This window comes from Panthera uncia, chromosome D1 (genome assembly GCF_023721935.1).
Source record: "Panthera uncia isolate 11264 chromosome D1, Puncia_PCG_1.0, whole genome shotgun sequence".
Classification (NCBI taxonomy): domain Eukaryota; kingdom Metazoa; phylum Chordata; class Mammalia; order Carnivora; family Felidae; genus Panthera; species Panthera uncia.
In genome coordinates this window covers 8,047,941-8,064,796 of record NC_064808.1, presented here as the reverse complement: position 1 = coordinate 8,064,796, position 16,856 = coordinate 8,047,941, and the positions used below count along the sequence as shown (strand labels likewise).

Here is a 16,856-nt window from a genome sequence, read left to right as displayed (position 1 = left end):
GATTTCCAATGGCCTTGAATCCATTTCAAGGAGTCAGGGAAGCAGCTGGCATGAAAATAGTTTATTGGGGGAAGTCACAGGAAAGGGAAGGGAGTCAGGTGGGAAAGGGCTGGAATGTGGGGACTCTGCCTTGTTCTCTTCAGGAACTAGAGCAGGTGGGCCGCTGTCGGAGATTGCCCACAGAGGGTTCAGAGCTGCCCAGAGTCTCCGGGGCAGGGGCAGGGGCAGAGGCAGAGGCAGAGGCAGAGGCAGAGGCAGGAAGGTTGGCCTCCGTCAGCAAAGCTGCATCTACCCAAGAGCCTGAACCTGGGCCAGGGGAGGGAGAAACAAAGTTAAATCGGAAATTAACCAACCAGGGACCCTTCTTCCCCAACCAATATAATGTCCCCCCTACTCACATGCCACCCCACTCCGCCTGGGCCCCTGTGCCGAGTGCCCCTCACCATCACTGGCCTCTGGCTCCAGCTCCTCCTCTCCAGTCAAGGGCTGCTGATCGGGTTTCTCCTCCTCTGAGAGCTGACACTCTGCAGCCACAAGGGGAACGCAGAGGTCAGACTGGAAGAGGCTGAAGGGGACACCTGAGGAGGTGTTAGGAAGGAGGATGGGAGAGCTGCGGCACCACCATACCTGCCCCTGGCGGGTCTTCAGGGCTCTCACCGCAGTCCTCTGTGATGTCTGACAGTTGCGTTGACTCCTCCTGGCCTTGGGGCCCTGTGCCTCCAGAGTGGGGAGAGGGCAGGGGAGGGCTAGGGTGGCTGCACCCAGGCGACGCCTCCTCCAGCCTGTCCTCTGACCCTCAGCCCAGCTGTGGGGGGCCTAAAGCTTCACCCTGGATAACACGGGAGTCCCCTCTCACCCAGCTCCCCAACCGTCATGCCCACCTGGAGGGTGGGCAGAGATTCTTCGCTGCACTGCCTTCCGGGAACTGTCTCTTTTCCGGACGTTTACCTGTGGAGGAGAAATTAGTGAGCAGCAAGGGTGTGCTTCCCGCGCAGTGATCTGGGCCCTAACGCCAGAGCCCCATCACACGCCCCAGCCCGCCCCTCAGTTAAAGAAGGATCATGAAGTTGGGGGGCGGGGGGGAGAGAGGAGGTCCTTCGTGACCTGCAGAGACAAGCGGTGGCGGGGCCAGATGCCCCCCCACACCCACTGCATGTAGCTGAAGAGCACGATGACGCTGAGGAACGTGAAGTTGCTGGCGATGCCGATGAAGGCACAGGTCATCGGGAAGTTGTACAGCAAGTACCTGAGGCAGGAAGTGGGCAGCGGTTACTGGAAAGCACCAGCCTCCCCGCTTCCCAGAAATCATTTCTGGGGAAGTTCAAGGCAGTTTCCCTCCAAGACAGCCCCCAGGGGAGCTGCGGAGGCCCCCACTCGAGCGGCTCCTCACCTGAGCCCGGTGAAGTGGGCGTGGATGCGGAGGTAGGCTCCGTACATCTGGACGCGCTTGCTGTGGATCTCGATGATCGCGCCGGTGGTCGGCACATACTGCGGAGGGCGGGGCAGCGAGCGTCAGGCCGGGGTCCTGCTGCTGTCACTCTTCCCAGCCCAATCTGAGCCCCACTTGCAGCGTCTGTGGCCGCCCCTGCTGACCGAGCGCAGAGGCTCCTCAGGTAGAACTCTGAGCTCCTGGGGAGAGCAGTCTCTAGTCTTCCTTCGCCCCCCTTACCGAGTTCTCTCTGTATTCCGGGTAGAGCTCCACCTCCAGGAGCTGCTTCTGCTCTGCAAAGCCAAACAGCAGGAGGCTAGAGAAGACCAGTGTGTCAAGCATCTGGAGCAGGTTTGAGCGGTAATGCAACATCACCTGCCGGAGCCAGGGCGAGGAGGGGAGAGGTTGGGGATGGGTACCCCCAGACTGCCGCCGCCCTACCAACCCCTCAACCTTCCTCGGGTCCCCTGCTCCCTCATTTTCACTTCCTACCATGCCCCCCCCCAAACAAGCCTTGGCCCAATCATTCCAACTGCTTGAGTAACATCCCTCCTCTCCTCAATCCACGTCTCCATTCCAGCGCAACAAAGGTCCCTCTTCTAAGAACTTCATGGGTTAAGCCCAACACTGTCTCTGATCTTTCCCCCACGCAGTTCTACGATCCAGAATAGACCCTAAGTTCCAGTGCTCCAGCTGAAGCATTTTTCCCCGTGTAGACATTCAGAGATACGCTTCATCACGTGGCTCTGTTGACAGTTCATGTTAAGAATGGAGTCTTGGGGCCTGGGTGGCTCAGTCGGTTAAGCAGCCGACTTCAGCTCAGGTCATGATATCACGGTTCGTGAGTTCGAGCCCCGTGTCGGGCTTTGTGCTGACAGCTCAGAGCCTGGAGCCTACTTCGGAGTCTGTGTCTCCCTTTCTCTCTGCCCCTCCCCTGCTTGCTCTCTCTCTCTCTCTCTCTCAAAACTAAACATTAAAAAAAAAAAAAAAAGAATGGAGTTTAATATTTATTGCACGCCCACCATGTGCTAAACCCTAACTGGTCTCGCTATGGGACCATTACTTTCATACCCAGTTAATAAGGCTTTGTAACCAAGGAGTTAAAGAAGTAGTCTCTCAGCTAGTAGGTTTCTGAGACAGAATGCCAGCAGACATCCACCGGGCTCTAAAGGAGCCCATTTTGGCTCCCCTCTTCAGGCTTTGCCCCAAAGCTGGACGTGCTCATCAGATACCTGGGGTGTCTGTCTGGCTTGGTAAACTGACTCCTCTTCCCGATCCTGATGTGTCTGTGACCTCCAGAGCTAGGATGTTTTCTCCTGGAACCCTACCCAGATATTCTGCCATCCGCTGTCATCGCCACACCCTCCCAGATAGGCCACGGACACTTACGGAGCGTGAAGAAGTGGAGATGATTCGGCCACCTCTGGTGTAGCATGAAATGGTGACTAAGAACATGCCCAAGTCTTGATTCACAGGGGACTCTGGCAGCTCAAGCTCTAAGGTGACGCGGTACGGCTGTCCATACATCAGCACCTGCCCAAGGTAGCCCCCATCTCTCTTCAAAAAATTTTGTTTTTAATTGTATGGTCTCTGTTCCACCTCCCCCCATCCCTCCGAATAGGGCCACAATCTCCCTGGTTAGCGGAGCAGGCCTCTCAGGGCTCTCATCCCAGGAGGGTGCTGCCCCCTTGTGGTGGCCAGGTCCCTCCTACTTCGGAGAGCTTCGGCATCCTATGCTTTGGCTAAACCGCTCTCTGCTCTGTTCTGAGAAAGGCTGCGTCACACATTTCTTTTCCAAAAGTGAACCATCCTGTTGCCAACTGGGCCATCTGTGACTCAGGCCTCTGTCCCCGTGAGGCCATCCCCCTGGGCCCAGCCCGCCTTCACTTATATTATTAATTAACCAAGCACCAACTCCCGAGCCACCTCTCAGGCTCTGTCACTCCAGATCATCTTTGTGTCACTCTGGGTCCTTACCTGGCTTCTTTTGGTAGAACCCTGAGACTCACACTGGGAAGGCGTCTTCATTGGGATTAACCTCAAAAAGCTAAAGATTTGCCACCAAACATACCCTAGTTTTTCCTGACCATTCCTGTACTCTTCTAACCCTTTATTCAGCTCTCATCTGTAGCATGACCTCAGGGTGCATATACAAGAATCACAGGGGCAAGAGTAAAGTTTCTGTATTTAAGGGAACGGATTTTTTTTTTTTTTTTTTTTTTTTTGAGAGAGAGAGAGAGCACGGGGGGAGGGGCAGAAAGAGAGACAGAGGATCTGAAGCAGGCTCTGTGCTGACAGCAGACAGCCTGATGTGGGGCTTGAACTCACAAACCGTGAGACCATGACCTGAGCCAAAGTCGCACACTTAACCGACTGAGCCATCCAGGGACCCCCAAGGGGAATGAATTTAAAAAAACCAAAACCAAAACCCAACCCATAGTGAATCGCCTCCAAAATCCAGATATGATTGAGGGTGTGTTGAGCACTATCACTAAGGTAAAACGTGGAAAACTACTTCTCAAAGTCCTTTTTTATACAGATTCTGCTTTTCAGAATGAAGTACTATCTGTTGGAAAAAAAAAAATGGATTCCATGACATTCCTAGCCCCCAGAAGAGGCCTGATGAAGCCAGCTGCTTCACTGAATTCTTTGCAACATTATAGTACGTAGTTCTCAGGGTGGGTTGGAGGGAAATAGAGTGACTCCAAGCTTATGGGTAGGAGTTTCTTTTTGGGGTGATTCAAATGCTCTAAAATTGTGCTGGTTGCTTAAAGTCTGCATACGCTAGAAACGACAGAACTATAGATTTTAAATGGGTGAATTGTATAGTATGTGAGTTATAGCTCAATAAAGCTGTTTCATATATGTTTTTATTTTTTATTATTTTTTTAAAGCTTATTTATTTTTGAGAGAAAGAGACACACAGAGTGTGAGTGGGGGAGGGTCAGAGAGAGAGGGAGACATAGAACCCGAAGCAGGCTCCAGGCTCTGAGCTGTCAGCACAGAGCCCGACATGGGGCCGGAACTCACAAACGGTGAGATCAGACCCCAGCTGAAGTCAGACGCCTAACCGACTGAGCCACCCAGGAGTCCCATATAGATGTTTTTAAACTAGTAATTCCGTCTAAATAAACATCATCTCCTCCAATGGGATCGATCCACGGAATTGAATGTCAGAATCTTGAGAATGACTCCACACTTTTGTTCACACCTGTCTGCCTGATGGGCAGATTCCCCTCCTGTTCCTCCTTTCCCACCCAACAATCACCCTTCCTTAAAAGGTCTACTTTGAGCCTCTCCCTCCAATCCTTCACAACTTCTTCTGAAATGCAGAATCTGTATCTTACACTCTGCTACTTTATATAATGAACGAAATGATCAACCCGCTTTAATTACCAGGGACTACCCTGATTGGAGTCCCTGATATTGACATCCCCTTACCCTTCATCTTTCCCTTCCTTCCTCATCCAGCAGCCTCACACACAATTATTTTAGGCTCTCTGAGCCACCATGCGGATCTCCACAATGGACAGCCACACGACTGTATGCACCATTTCAGGTGCAGGTGTTCTGTGGCTTTGTTTCTAATTCCTTCTCAATGTATTCCATTTATTATTATTTTGAGCCACAGAAGCACACTGAATCAATGCCTTCACAGACGACTCTGTCATGATCTCCAAACTCCTTTCCCGGCAGGATTAAAATGAGAAATCTCTGCCTTGCAACATCCAACATTCTACCTCACTACTTTGAAATCTTCCATTTGGGACCCACTCACCTGGGACCCAAGGTAAGTGTTCTTGATAGTGTATGGCTACCTGGCGGTTGACTGGAAGGAGGGAAAGGATACGCAATCTCCCAGGTTATTGTATTGTCAAACAAGTCCAGGCTAAACACCAACCCCAGGGGACCCCAGATGCTAATGCTTACACTCTTCCCTTCAGAGTGACCATTTATTTCTATCCTGTGTAAGTCAGTGTCCTCTCAAGAACCACTTTTAAAAGACACTTTCCAGGGGCACCTGGGTGGCTCAGTCAATTAGGCACGAAGTTGATTCTTGATTTTGGCTCAGGTCATGATTTCACGGTTCATGAGATTGAGCCCTGGGTTGGGCTCTGTGCTGAGCGTGGAGCCTGCTTGGGATTCATATTCATTCATTCATTCTCTCTCTCTCTCTCTCTCTCTCTCTCTCTCTCTCTCCGGATTCATATTCTCTCTCCTCCTCCTCCCTCCCTCCCTCCCTTTCTGTCCCTCCCTGGCTTGCTCTCTCAAAATAAATAAACATTAAATAAAGTTCTTAGTAAGTTTGACCACTGATTATTACTAATTATGTTGCTAACGACTCAAAACACTCTGGTCATCAAAAACAATGTTGATGCTCCAAAGGTCCTTTTGAAGTGTTCAGGGAGCCTACCCTTTTCAGAGCCTCCACCAGCTTGCCTAATATAAATAGATGCACCCCAATTCTGCATTTCCCAGGGATTCTGGGTTTGTTGAAGTCATACCGGCACGTGGCCCATCTCCTGGCACAGTACCCTTTGTAACGGCAGGTTACACATATTTGTCAACAGTTTCATAATCTTACATACAGGCTTTCAAAACGCTTGGGTGGTTTCCATCCCAGTCCAGTGACATAGCTGATTGGTTGATTCACATTCACTGAGGTCTAAAACACATCTAATAGCTAGAGCTTGTCTGAAATAATCTGAGAGAGCATCGCTAACATCTGCAGCAGGAACATCCACACGCTTCAGATTTTACTTTTCCTTTAACCTCCTTTTCCTTGAGAGCCTTCCTCTTAGTCTCCATTGCTCAATCCCTGCTCACCAGGTCTTTTTCAAGCCCTCCGATTTCAAGTCTTCAGAGCTCTAATGAAACCTCTCTTCAGCTCCCATACTCACCCGATCACGTCCACCCTTAGCCAGCGAGACATTGGCAACAGGGAAGGAGCAGAGTAAGGAGGTGGAGGAATCACAGTCAGTCCTAGATGAGAATGGGGATGATACTCTGCTAAGTTAAGAGGGTCTGCCTTACCTGTCTGTACACTTCCTTGGGCCCCTAGGGCTCCCTCTTGTCCCCCATCCCTTCTTCCAGAACAGGCACCCTTCTCTCTGTCAGAGAGAGATGGAGAAGAAATGCAGCCAGGAGATTCAAGACACCTGAATGATTCTTTCTCTTCCTGCCACCTCAGCTCCTCTCCTCTCATTAGAGTGGAAATTCTTAAGCAGGACTCCATGGACACTTCGTTGAACGGTTTCAGACTCAAATGTTTCTAAAGACTCACTTGGAGAGCTTCATAAAAATGCGGATTCCTGGGTCCTAGCCCCAGAGTCTGATTTAGTAGTTCTGGTCTGGGGCCTAGTTTGAGGAAAGTCCTCCCAAGGAATCCACAGATGGTCTTAAAGAGGCTGACACACCCCTCCAACTTGTAAGCAAAATTATACATGGGTGTGCGTATGTATATATACATATATATACACACATACATATACACATATGTGTATGCATACATATATATATATATATATATATATATGTACAGATGTCTGTATAAGCTTTAAGTAAGTTCTACACCCAACATAAGGCTTGAATTCATGACCCTGAGATCAAGGGTCACATGCCCTCCCGACTGAGCCAGACAGATACTCCCTTGCATACATGTTTTTATAGCAGAAAGGGCCATAGCTTTCATGAGATCTATGCCTCCTAAAAGTTTAAGCAGCTCTGACTTAGAAATTACAGTTCATGATCAGGGACTCAAGACGGGGGAGGGGGAAAATGACTTTGGACCATTGATAACAATGTCCTTGTCAGCATCTCTAGATTAGTCCTATGGCCCATGTTAAGAGAAGGGGAGATGATTTGGTTAAGGCCCGTAAAATCAGAAGGAACTGAAGTCCCAGGCAAGAAGCAGGACTCTGGGACTTTAGGTACCTAGTCACTTTATGCTTGCATAATCTCTATTGTGCAGGATTATCAGGAGGGGGAGGAAGGCAACTTGTTGCTTTCCTAATACGTTCTTTACTGAAGGCTAGCTTAGTTCTGAGATGACTCGAGGGATGTGGTTGGCTAAGAGGTCTAGAGCGGCCCTGAGAGAGGTCTGATCCAACCCAAACAGAACAGACCCACACAGTGACAGCCTAAAAGAGGGATTTTTTTTTTTCCTTCTTTTTAATCAAAGATTTCAGTAACCAGAGGTAGAGCTAGGACCTCAGAGCACTACCAACCCAGAGCTCCCTCAGCCTTGGGCTGTGGAAGGTAAGAAATCATATAAACACACTGGGCTCAATGTTCTCCTCTGTAAATGAGGGGGTTGAACTGAATAAGCTCTAAGGGCCCTAACAGCAATTCTCTCAAAGGATGACTCCACTTCAGGAGAAGACCCCTCTCACCTGTAGTAGAAATGCACAGGGCTGAGGTGGCTGACTGTCGGCATGTAGGAATAGTAGAAAGAGCCGTAGAGGAAGACAGACACCCAGAGCAGGAGAAGGACGGTACAGAAGAGCACCCCAAACTGCAGCAGCAGCTTGCGGGCACGACCCGCCAAGACGTGGCCCACCTCCTGGGCCCACAGCAAGGCGGGTACTGGTGGGTCATTGACCATGGCAGGGAGTGCGGAGTGTCTGGCCCCAGGTTCAGGCTTTGAGTTCTTAGCTGCTCGGTCACTTGGACGCCACCCCTGGCCATGGGATGAAGAAGCTGGTGGTTCCTGGAAAAAGACAGAGAAGGGGGGAAAATGGCTCTTTCCCCAGGGATGGTGGAGACAACAAGGACAAGTTTACTGGACTGGCTTTGAGGAACCAGAGATAGCTGGACAGACACAGCATAGACTTTGTTTCATATGGCTTTTCTCCAAATGGCTACGCTTCCCAACCAATTATCCCTTCCCTTTCTTTCACTGTGCTTTCTTCACCCCCAGTGACAGAACAACTTCGCTGAATTTGTCCTCTGGACACCTGATTCTGGGACAGGCTACCTTGACACTCATCCATAGCAATATATAATATACATAAAACGAGCACCTTAAAAGGCTTTTACACACGTGATGACACGGAGTCCACACTGCGAGGTGGCTGCACGGAGAGGCTGCGCGACTTGCCTAAGGTCGTACAGCCGCACTGAGAGCCAGCTGCCTAAGTGCCGTCAGAACTGTCTCCCGAGTTTCTCCTCTCCCGAGCGCACAACTGCGCTCGCTCCCGGACAGGGCCGCCCTCCACGCCGGGCCGGGAGTCCTGCAGCCAACGGACGCTCCCCGCCACCACCCCTTCCGGCTGGCGGTGGGCGCGGCGCCCGGAGCCCCCACCGAACCGCGCCCCCAGGGAACCCAGCCCGCCCGCCGCCGCAGCTCTGCAGACTCACCAGCTCGCGGGCTGCCGCGGCAACGGCGACAAGAGACTTCCGCCTCCCGTGGAAGCCCCGCCCCCTCCCGCCGGCCGCCTTTGCGGCCCCGGGAGGCGGGACCTCACTCAGGGGAGGAGCCCGGCGCAAGGGGCGGGGTCTGCCGGGCGGCGGGTTTCCCACCTCGCGCTCGGCGCAGAGTCTCTCCCTGCGGTGGGTTACCCAAACCAAAGAGGACAAGCGCCTTCCTTCAGGCCTCAAGATTTGCCCCCACGGCATGCTATGAGTCAGCAGCATCCCCCCTCAGACCGGCCCTCCGCCCACCTTCACCACCGGCCATTTAAACCCCGCAAAGGGGGAAAGAGGCGGTTATCCAGCTGGCGCTGATTTTTGTCGCCCACAGCTCCTTGCACCTGTAGGCGTCCTAGGCGGAGGGCACTGCCGGCCGGCCGGCTGGCCCCTATTCACAGCTGTGATAGTATTTCAGCTCCGTGTTTTGTCTCCAGCATTTGGGATCGACCTCCTCTGACCCTAACTAGACTCCCTCAGAGTCCCCGCAGCGCACCAATCTAGACTAGATCTTGGCAGACGGTACCTTCTATTTTGTACATGACTCTTCACCCCGAATAACATCCCTCAGAGGGTAAGGTCAGTGTACGTCTTTGCATTCCACACAGCACCAAGCACAGCTCTGCAGGTCTGGGAAGTATTCTATCAAACCAATTCCCCCCACCCCAAACCCACCCAGGAAGCCCATCTGTTTCAATAAACACCCAATGACTCTCCCCACAATTCCCCCTACCTCTTCTTTGTCCGATTCTTTGATCTGGTATCTGCACACCTCTTTCCCCCCAGCTTCTTGTTCTTTAGGCATCTTCCTGACGTCCCTTGTCGCCCCTGGATCTTCCATTCGAATCACTTGTGGCTAGAATATGAACTGGTTGGTGATCTAGAAGCTGGTTACCTGTAGCTCATCACATTTTCCTGGGTATAGGGAATGGAGGGTCCCTGGGAAAGACAAGAAGATTCAGGTACTACATGCTATGTCAGAGCGGAGGGAGGAGGGAGGAGGGGAGGGCGACTGCCCAGCTGATGTCAGATTTTCAAATGAGCAGGGTCCCCCGCAGCCAGTACTGACTCCACTGCAGGGGATGTCACAGGTCCAGACCACCCCATTTAAAGGGGGAGGGGGGGGGGGAGGAGAGTCGGCCTGGGCCTCAGCTCCTTCCAGCTCCTTCGTAGCCCAGACTCAGAATGCCTGCAATGGGGGAAGGGCAGCTAACAGAGACCGGTAACAGTGGGGGTGTGCGTAGGGGCTGCAGTCAGCAGCCAGGCTCCCCCATTGGCCGGGCAGTTGGTATGCTCCAGTATCCGAGCAGCTCCTTCTAGCATCCTTCATCCTTCAGGTACCAGCGTCTGGGCAGTGCTGGAGCTTCAGGAACTGGGTCCAGCCCTCGACGGACCTCTGCCCTGACCCTCCCCAGTGGCCTTCTTTGTGTCAGCTGCTTCGGCTGCTGCAGCAGATAGTTTCAGCGGCAACTCCCTGCAAGGTGGGGCACCCATCTCAGGCAGGTTTTGTGCACCCCACTGACTACTCCCCAGGGCTGCCACACTGCCTGTGGCTTCAGGTGAGTAGGGAGCATCCTGCTTTTCTCCCGTTGGGGCTCAAGGGGGCAGGTGGGGGTTATGTGCCCTCCTCAACAGGGCGGGGCTCTTGCTGGTTGAGGCTTCCAGAGCTGGGAACACATGGCTGGAAGAGCCAAAAAGCCTTAAATCGTTTGTATGTTTAATGATCTGTGGCCCAGGTCGTGTGGGAATTTGGGGGGGGGGGGTATCTCATCCCACCTTCTCCATTTCCTTAGCCTGGGAAGACAGGGATGGGAAAGGCCCCTGGAGGATGGAGATTCGAGAAACAAAATACTGGGCCACATGACCCCAGCCTTGTAAAGGCAGATGAAAAATGAACATGGGAGGGGGGGGGGTCTTCAGAGAAGATTAGGCAGCACCCACCCACCTCCATTATGCTCCGAGCTATCCCTCTCTTTTCTCCAGGATGAAAGGGGAGACCCCTGTGAACAGCACTATGAGTATTGGGCAAGCCCGCAAGATGGTGGAACAGCTTAAGATTGAAGCCAGCTTGTGCCGGATAAAGGTGGGTGGACCCTGGATCCTATTAGTTGGCCCACTTGTGCTGTAGGTCCCCAAACCTCAGGTTAAGAGAGGTTTTCTTTCCTTGACTCCCTGCCACCAGGGGAGGAGTCTCCGGTTCTGTAAGGGCAGCCGTCCCCTGGCCACTGTCGGGAATGAGGGAAGAGAATACTGTCTTCAGGAGCCCTAGAGATGGCAAAAGATAACCCATTTGGGGAGGGAGGCTGCAGCCCCTCTCAGGGGATCTGGCTAACCATTCCCCTCCTGGCTGTGTCCCAGGTGTCCAAGGCAGCAGCAGACTTGATGACTTACTGTGATGCCCACGCCTGCGAGGATCCCCTCATCACCCCTGTGCCCACTTCGGAGAACCCCTTCCGGGAGAAGAAGTTCTTCTGTGCCCTCCTCTGAGTCGCCCCGTCCCTCCCCACAAGCTCTTCACCTTTCCTTCTCCTAGGCCCTTCCTTAGGTCAGTAACTGTCGTGAGCCCCTGAGGGTCCCTGCATCCCATCCCTAGCCCTTGTCCAACCCTGTGAGGTTATCTGAAGCACAAGGCTCTCCGTCACCTATCTGTCGACCCCATTTCCTCGCCCACTTCGGCCGACCCCAAGTACCCCCTGACTAGGGGAGCCCCCTTAGCTCCGTCCCCAGAAGGGCCGTCCGACTGCCAGCGTCCTGCCGGCTTCTCTCTGTGACCCGCTCAGACAATGGAGAGAGGGATGGGCCGGGTGCTTGCTCTCAGTCTCACCTGGAGCTATCAGAAGGGTAAAGCCATTTGAAGAATAAAGTCATCCAGAGTCTCAGAGGACAGCTCCTGTGTTAGCGTTCTTGGGGAGAGGATCATCAATCTGTAGATCTGGGACTGTGTACGGCAGGTGAAAGGCTTGCCATACCCAAGGAATAGGGCTAGTCAAATCAGTTTAGACACCGTCTAGGATCGGAGACCGCCTGGATTGGGGGGATGGCGGGCGCAAGAGAGCGTCTCGAGTGGAAGAATTTAGTTACAACAGACACTCAGGGGGCCACGGAAAGCACTCACACCCCCGCGCGCGCGCGAAAGCACTGAACGCAAATGAAAATGAAAACAGACCGAACAGGGCGGCTCTTAGGAAGGGATCTTCAGGGCAGTCGCAGACAGCAGGAACTCAGTAACGGAGGGGAGGAGCTCGGCCCCAGTTCCTGCGAAGGGGCAGGTTTTGCTTCTAAGATGGCCGCGCCCACAGTGGGCCCCTTTCCAAGATGGCCACCGCCATGGGATCCGCGCCAATATGGCGGCCCCACGTCACTGGGTTTCACCGTACAGGGCTTCCGAGCTATCCCCATACTTAAAATGGCGGCCCCAGGCATCTGGAGTTCTCAATATGGTCCCTTCTGTGTTCATCTGGTCTCAAAATGGCTGCCCCTGCCCTCGTCAACTCGATGCCCATTCCTACCCACCCCGGAGTCTCGAAGTCGACGTCCCCCCAATCCAGGTGAAGGCACACGGGTGACTATAAGCAAAGATCGTGGGACAAGGGGACCCCGGCAAGCACAGCGTAGCAGGCGCTGGGAGCGTGGATCTTGCGAGGGAATCTCGTTTCTACTGCCTGCCAAGCAGAGGATGCCTTTGGAGTGTAAACAGAAGTGTGCGGTCAATGCCCGGCGCCGTTCCTCTCAGGCGCCCTTCCTTGGTTGCCTCCTGGTGTCCCTAGGAGCTGGATAAGCCCGAAACTGTTTCAGTTTGGGCTTCCTGGTAGAGCTTACTATGTTCCCCTTTCCCTCTCAGACCCATTCGGTCACATCCGCCAGAAACAACGTCCCCGCCCCTCGTGTGCCTACCAGCCTTCGTAGTGGTCCCAGCATGCTGTCTGGCCAGATGCCAAAACTAAGGCTTAAGGTCTCACGAGCGCCTCCCAGATTCAAACTTGGCGTAGGTTTAGAAGCCCAGAATGCTCTTCTAGAAAAAAGCCTTTTCCTTCCAAGGGCGAACATAAGGAGGTGGGACCAGGGCCAAGGCAGGTAAGCTAACAGTCCGAGGGTGTCTGCTTCTTATGCACTATCAACATCCCCCAAATTCAGGAATACATCCTAACCGTAGGAAGCCTAGGTCATGTTTCTTGCTGGAATATACTTTGCGGGGGGGTGGGGGAGTGCTGAAGGGAGGAGCCACCCTGAAGTAACAGAAGGGTGACCTGTTTTAGGGATAGCCATCACCCCCAGCTTCCCCACACCCCCACTTCCTTCACGCAGTAAGACAGTAAGCATACAGGAATGCAGAGAGGAAACCAAGGGAATAAAGGGCATTCTACCAGGAACCGAACTTATAGTCTCCTACGGATGTATCCACAGGTCCAGGGGCACCCGATGAACTTGGGGCACCTTCAGGAACAGCAGCTTTCCAGCTGCTGCTGAATTTCTGAGCCCTAACAGGCCCTGGAGGTAATCTAATTCATTACCTCATCCTACAGTGGGGACCCTACTACCCTCATTCTGTTCAGGAGTCCGCTTTAGTTTCTTCTTGGGTGTTTCATGAAAACTCCTGAAAGGATCAAGTCTATTTTAATCCCTGCATCCTGAAAGTGTCTGGCACATAGCTGGCACTCAAATATTTAATGAATGATTGTACTATATATGCTTAAGTAGCAAGCAATGCAGAGCAGTCACTAAGAACCTTGCTCTTTTTCTACTGCATCAAAGTGTTGGGCAAACTCCAGAAGAGTAAGTGAAAATTTCCACATAAGTTCAGACTTGGTAAAAAGCCAGAAGTGCTCAATAAAGGTAGTCTTGATAGGAGTTGTGTGTGTGTGTTAAGCCTCTGCTTAATTTTTCTGCACAACTTTCATACTCCTCAGATTGGGGGTGATGGCTGTAGCCCTAGCTGGGGAAAAAGGGGGTTTAAGAGGTTACCAGAGACCAGACGTTAACTATAATTAACCACTAAAACTTATTAATTAGCTCTAACACTGAGTTAACTTTAAATATCCCAGAGTATGGGCAAACACTGAAATCAAGGATAGCCTTTATATATACACAGCTGTAGGTCCCTGGGGTCTGAACATCTGTCTCGTACAGAGGGAGGAGTTAGAGCAGGACCTGTATCTGTTACAGCACAACCGTTCCCAAACTGGGGTTGTGAGCCTGTAGGCGTCTCAGCCTTAATGAGTCCTTGAACATGTATTAGAATTACAATTAGGATCAGTTAGTGCTAGTAATGCGGTGGTGCTTTTGTTAATTCAAGTGACATTCTCATTCCCCAAAATAAGCCCTATCTAACATCTTCCATGGTATAGGAAGGCTTTTCCTCCTAAGTGGCAACTAATCATTAATAAACTTACTTGGCTCCCAAATGGAACCGGCTTTACCTTGAACCTTAAGCATTTGAGTGGTTTTAGTACAGGCCAAATGGATCATGATTTATCATGTATTTTCTTCTACTCCAGTGGTCCAGGCGCTCAGAAGCAGGCACTAAGGAGGCTAACAATCATCAAGTGAATAGTAGAATCAGAAGGGAGTAAGAGCCACGCAAGAGGAAAACCAGCCTTGGTTGGACCCAGTATGACTTGAGGAAGCAGCACCAGAAATCGGTCAATCCATCCCCCCCATGACACACTCCACCCCAGTCAGTGCAGCCACAGGAGATAGGGTGAATTCAATCCAAATGGTTATTTATTCTAAAACTGGAAGCTACGGTGCCTACATTTTTGCCAGGATGTAATGAGAACAGGGGAGGAAAAAGTTACAGATGTAAACAATGACACAGTTACATTTTTTTTTTTTAAATGGTAAAACCCTTTTTTACTGGCCACTTCCAAGAATGCTTTACAGGTTGTGCAAAAACATTTACAGGCTCCATGTGGTGTTTGTTTTTCTCACAAGCATTTCCATCTACAACAACTACAAAAGACGTCTGATAAAACACTAAACAAGTCTTCTAAGGAAAACAAGGCTAGGGATCCCTCTTGGTAAATCCACATTTTCCCCGTAACAATTTTTTTTTTTTTTTTCCACAATAAAAAGACAGAAACAAAACCCAGACATCTACAGTTGCTGCAAGGGATCTCTTGGGCTAAACCAACAAGGATGTGGCAGTTTCACTCTCCATCCATCAGAAAAACAGCGTTTTTGTTTTTTTTTTTAAAGATGACTTTCTGGTGTCAAAAATTAACAGCAAGTACCTTCCCCTGGCTCCCCCCCCCCCCCCCACCGGCTTAAACCCTTTTCCCCCCCCCCCCGCCGGCCCTGAGGGCCTAGCACCCCCAAACCATGTGAGAGACTCTAAAAAGATACTATTCGCTGGAGGACTGAACACTTGAAAAGGGATGGCAACTTCTGCCTCAAAATTCAATTTTCTGTTGTGACATAATCTGGCCCTAAGGGAATTTCTTTGGGCTCCAGTTTTTGCCTCCTTGCCTTGACACTACGAGCAAAGCTCTCTCAAACTCCCTTAACGATAAAAAGTGAGCGGGTTACAGAAAGGTTCATGCAATCACTTCACTCACTGCCTCACACAGATCCGTGATGGCACCACAAGGAAGCAGGCGCCAAGAGAAAGGACATTGTTAGGAGCAAGCAAACTTCCTTCGTGCCAGCACCCCTCTTCCAGCCTCAGGGTCAGAGGTACTTGTAGGGCAGAAGGGTGTATCGGGCAGGGGGTGACCAGAGGACCAGATGTGGGCCTGCCTGCCTCGGGAAGGGCTGCATGGAGGTATCAATGGAGGGAGGGAAAGGTCAAATCTCAGCACAGAATTTTCGGCAGAGAACTGCCCAGGGGAGGAAATGGACACGTCGTCTGGTAAGTAACACAACGCTACCCTGGGTCTTCCCTCACTAGCAAGTGCTGCAATACATGGTGTGTGCAGAGTAAGTTCTAGGCTGACAGAATGCTGAGCAGGAAGATGAATGAAAACTGAAGCTGAATGTTGAAAGAGCATTCTCATGTCCCACCCATATTCTCGAGCCCAGCAACCTGAAGCTGTTCATCAAGAACTGGGAGGGGGTTGGTAAAGTTACAAACAAACACTATCCCAATAGAAGTCTCTCGGCGAGAGGCCTCTGTGGGGACATGCAGGGACAGCACCCCAGACAAATCCTGTTTGAAGATGCTGGGAGGGGGCGCTCCCTCTCATGCACACATTACACGCACTCACATTCTCGCTCTTCCCCAAGTTCAGCAGCCCCACTCCGAGCTGCCTCCCACCCCCCCCCACCCCGCCCCCCGCCCCCCCCTTTCCTATTCACTCTCTACCTGTGTATCAAAAAAACCAGTAGGGCTCATGCCCTCCACACTGTATAAAATAGTTGCTATTCTCAGCACCTGGGCCTGGTAGCCCACACCACAGGATTCACCTATATACATCTCCTGCTGCAGTGAAAAGAATCCTGCTTCGTTTCTGTGTGAGCTGAAACCCTGAGAAACGCTCCTTCTCTCGCACTATAAGAGGACAGATGCTCTAACAGAGATGATTTCAGGGACTTCCCGCCTGTCTCAAGTTTGGAAGACAGAGTAGAGACTGGCAAGTCACAATCTTCAGGCTGAGGGCTTCGATGCCCTTCTCCCCCAGGAGTCTATGGAAACTCATTAACGGGTACATGGAGGGTGCCGGCTATTCTGCCCTGCAATCACGAACGGTCCCCGTGCCTCCTTGGCCTGGGAAGCCTCCAGAACGGAGCCACCCGACGGGTGGTCTTCCAAGCCTCAGCCAAACAGCACGAGGCACGGGAAAGGGGAGACAGGGACGCTTTGGCCTCCCAGCCCACCAGACCGGATATCCCAAGAGGGAAAGGTCAGTAAAGAAAATACAAACGGTTAGTTGGTGCAAGTGATTGAGAAGAGCCAATCGTTTATTTTCACTGCCCCGGTCACAAGTGCTCCCTCTGTCCCCACTCCTGCCTGCTCCGGGGAGAGCGCCCTCATGGGCGTCCCCGCCCTCTCCGCACCACCTCCTCCGCTCTCCCTTCCTTGGCT

At 51.9% G+C, this 16,856-nt stretch overlaps 2 protein-coding genes across 10 annotated transcripts; one reads left to right on the top strand and one right to left on the bottom strand.

The window, feature by feature from the left end:
- Window positions 1-46: 46 nt before the first annotated feature.
- On the bottom strand, window positions 47-12,142 carry BSCL2 (BSCL2 lipid droplet biogenesis associated, seipin). Of its 8 annotated transcripts, none has more exons than XM_049644613.1 (12): window positions 12,003-12,142; window positions 9,570-9,775; window positions 7,822-8,138; window positions 6,331-6,412; window positions 2,819-2,962; window positions 1,670-1,804; window positions 1,391-1,488; window positions 1,105-1,246; window positions 882-948; window positions 628-717; window positions 444-524; window positions 47-306 (listed from the first exon to the last, which is right to left on the bottom strand). In XM_049644613.1, the coding sequence occupies exons 2-12, from the start codon at window positions 9,675-9,677 to the stop codon at window positions 140-142; spliced, it is 1,431 nt and encodes a 476-aa protein (XP_049500570.1). In that variant the 5' UTR covers window positions 9,678-9,775; window positions 12,003-12,142; the 3' UTR covers window positions 47-139. The 8 variants fall into 8 exon arrangements, with proteins under 8 accessions (XP_049500570.1, XP_049500587.1, XP_049500579.1 ...); XM_049644630.1 differs by having other exon boundaries at window positions 628-711; XM_049644622.1 differs by lacking the exon at window positions 12,003-12,142 and adding an exon at window positions 11,661-11,988.
- GNG3 (G protein subunit gamma 3) lies at window positions 9,711-11,481 on the top strand. 2 transcript variants are annotated; one of them, XM_049644720.1, is made up of 4 exons: window positions 9,711-9,798; window positions 10,174-10,395; window positions 10,820-10,919; window positions 11,195-11,481. In XM_049644720.1, the coding sequence occupies exons 3-4, from the start codon at window positions 10,821-10,823 to the stop codon at window positions 11,321-11,323; spliced, it is 228 nt and encodes a 75-aa protein (XP_049500677.1). In that variant the 5' UTR covers window positions 9,711-9,798; window positions 10,174-10,395; window position 10,820; the 3' UTR covers window positions 11,324-11,481. The 2 variants fall into 2 exon arrangements, with proteins under 2 accessions (XP_049500677.1, XP_049500686.1); XM_049644729.1 differs by lacking the exons at window positions 9,711-9,798; window positions 10,174-10,395 and having other exon boundaries at window positions 10,746-10,919.
- Window positions 12,143-16,856: the final 4,714 nt, after the last annotated feature.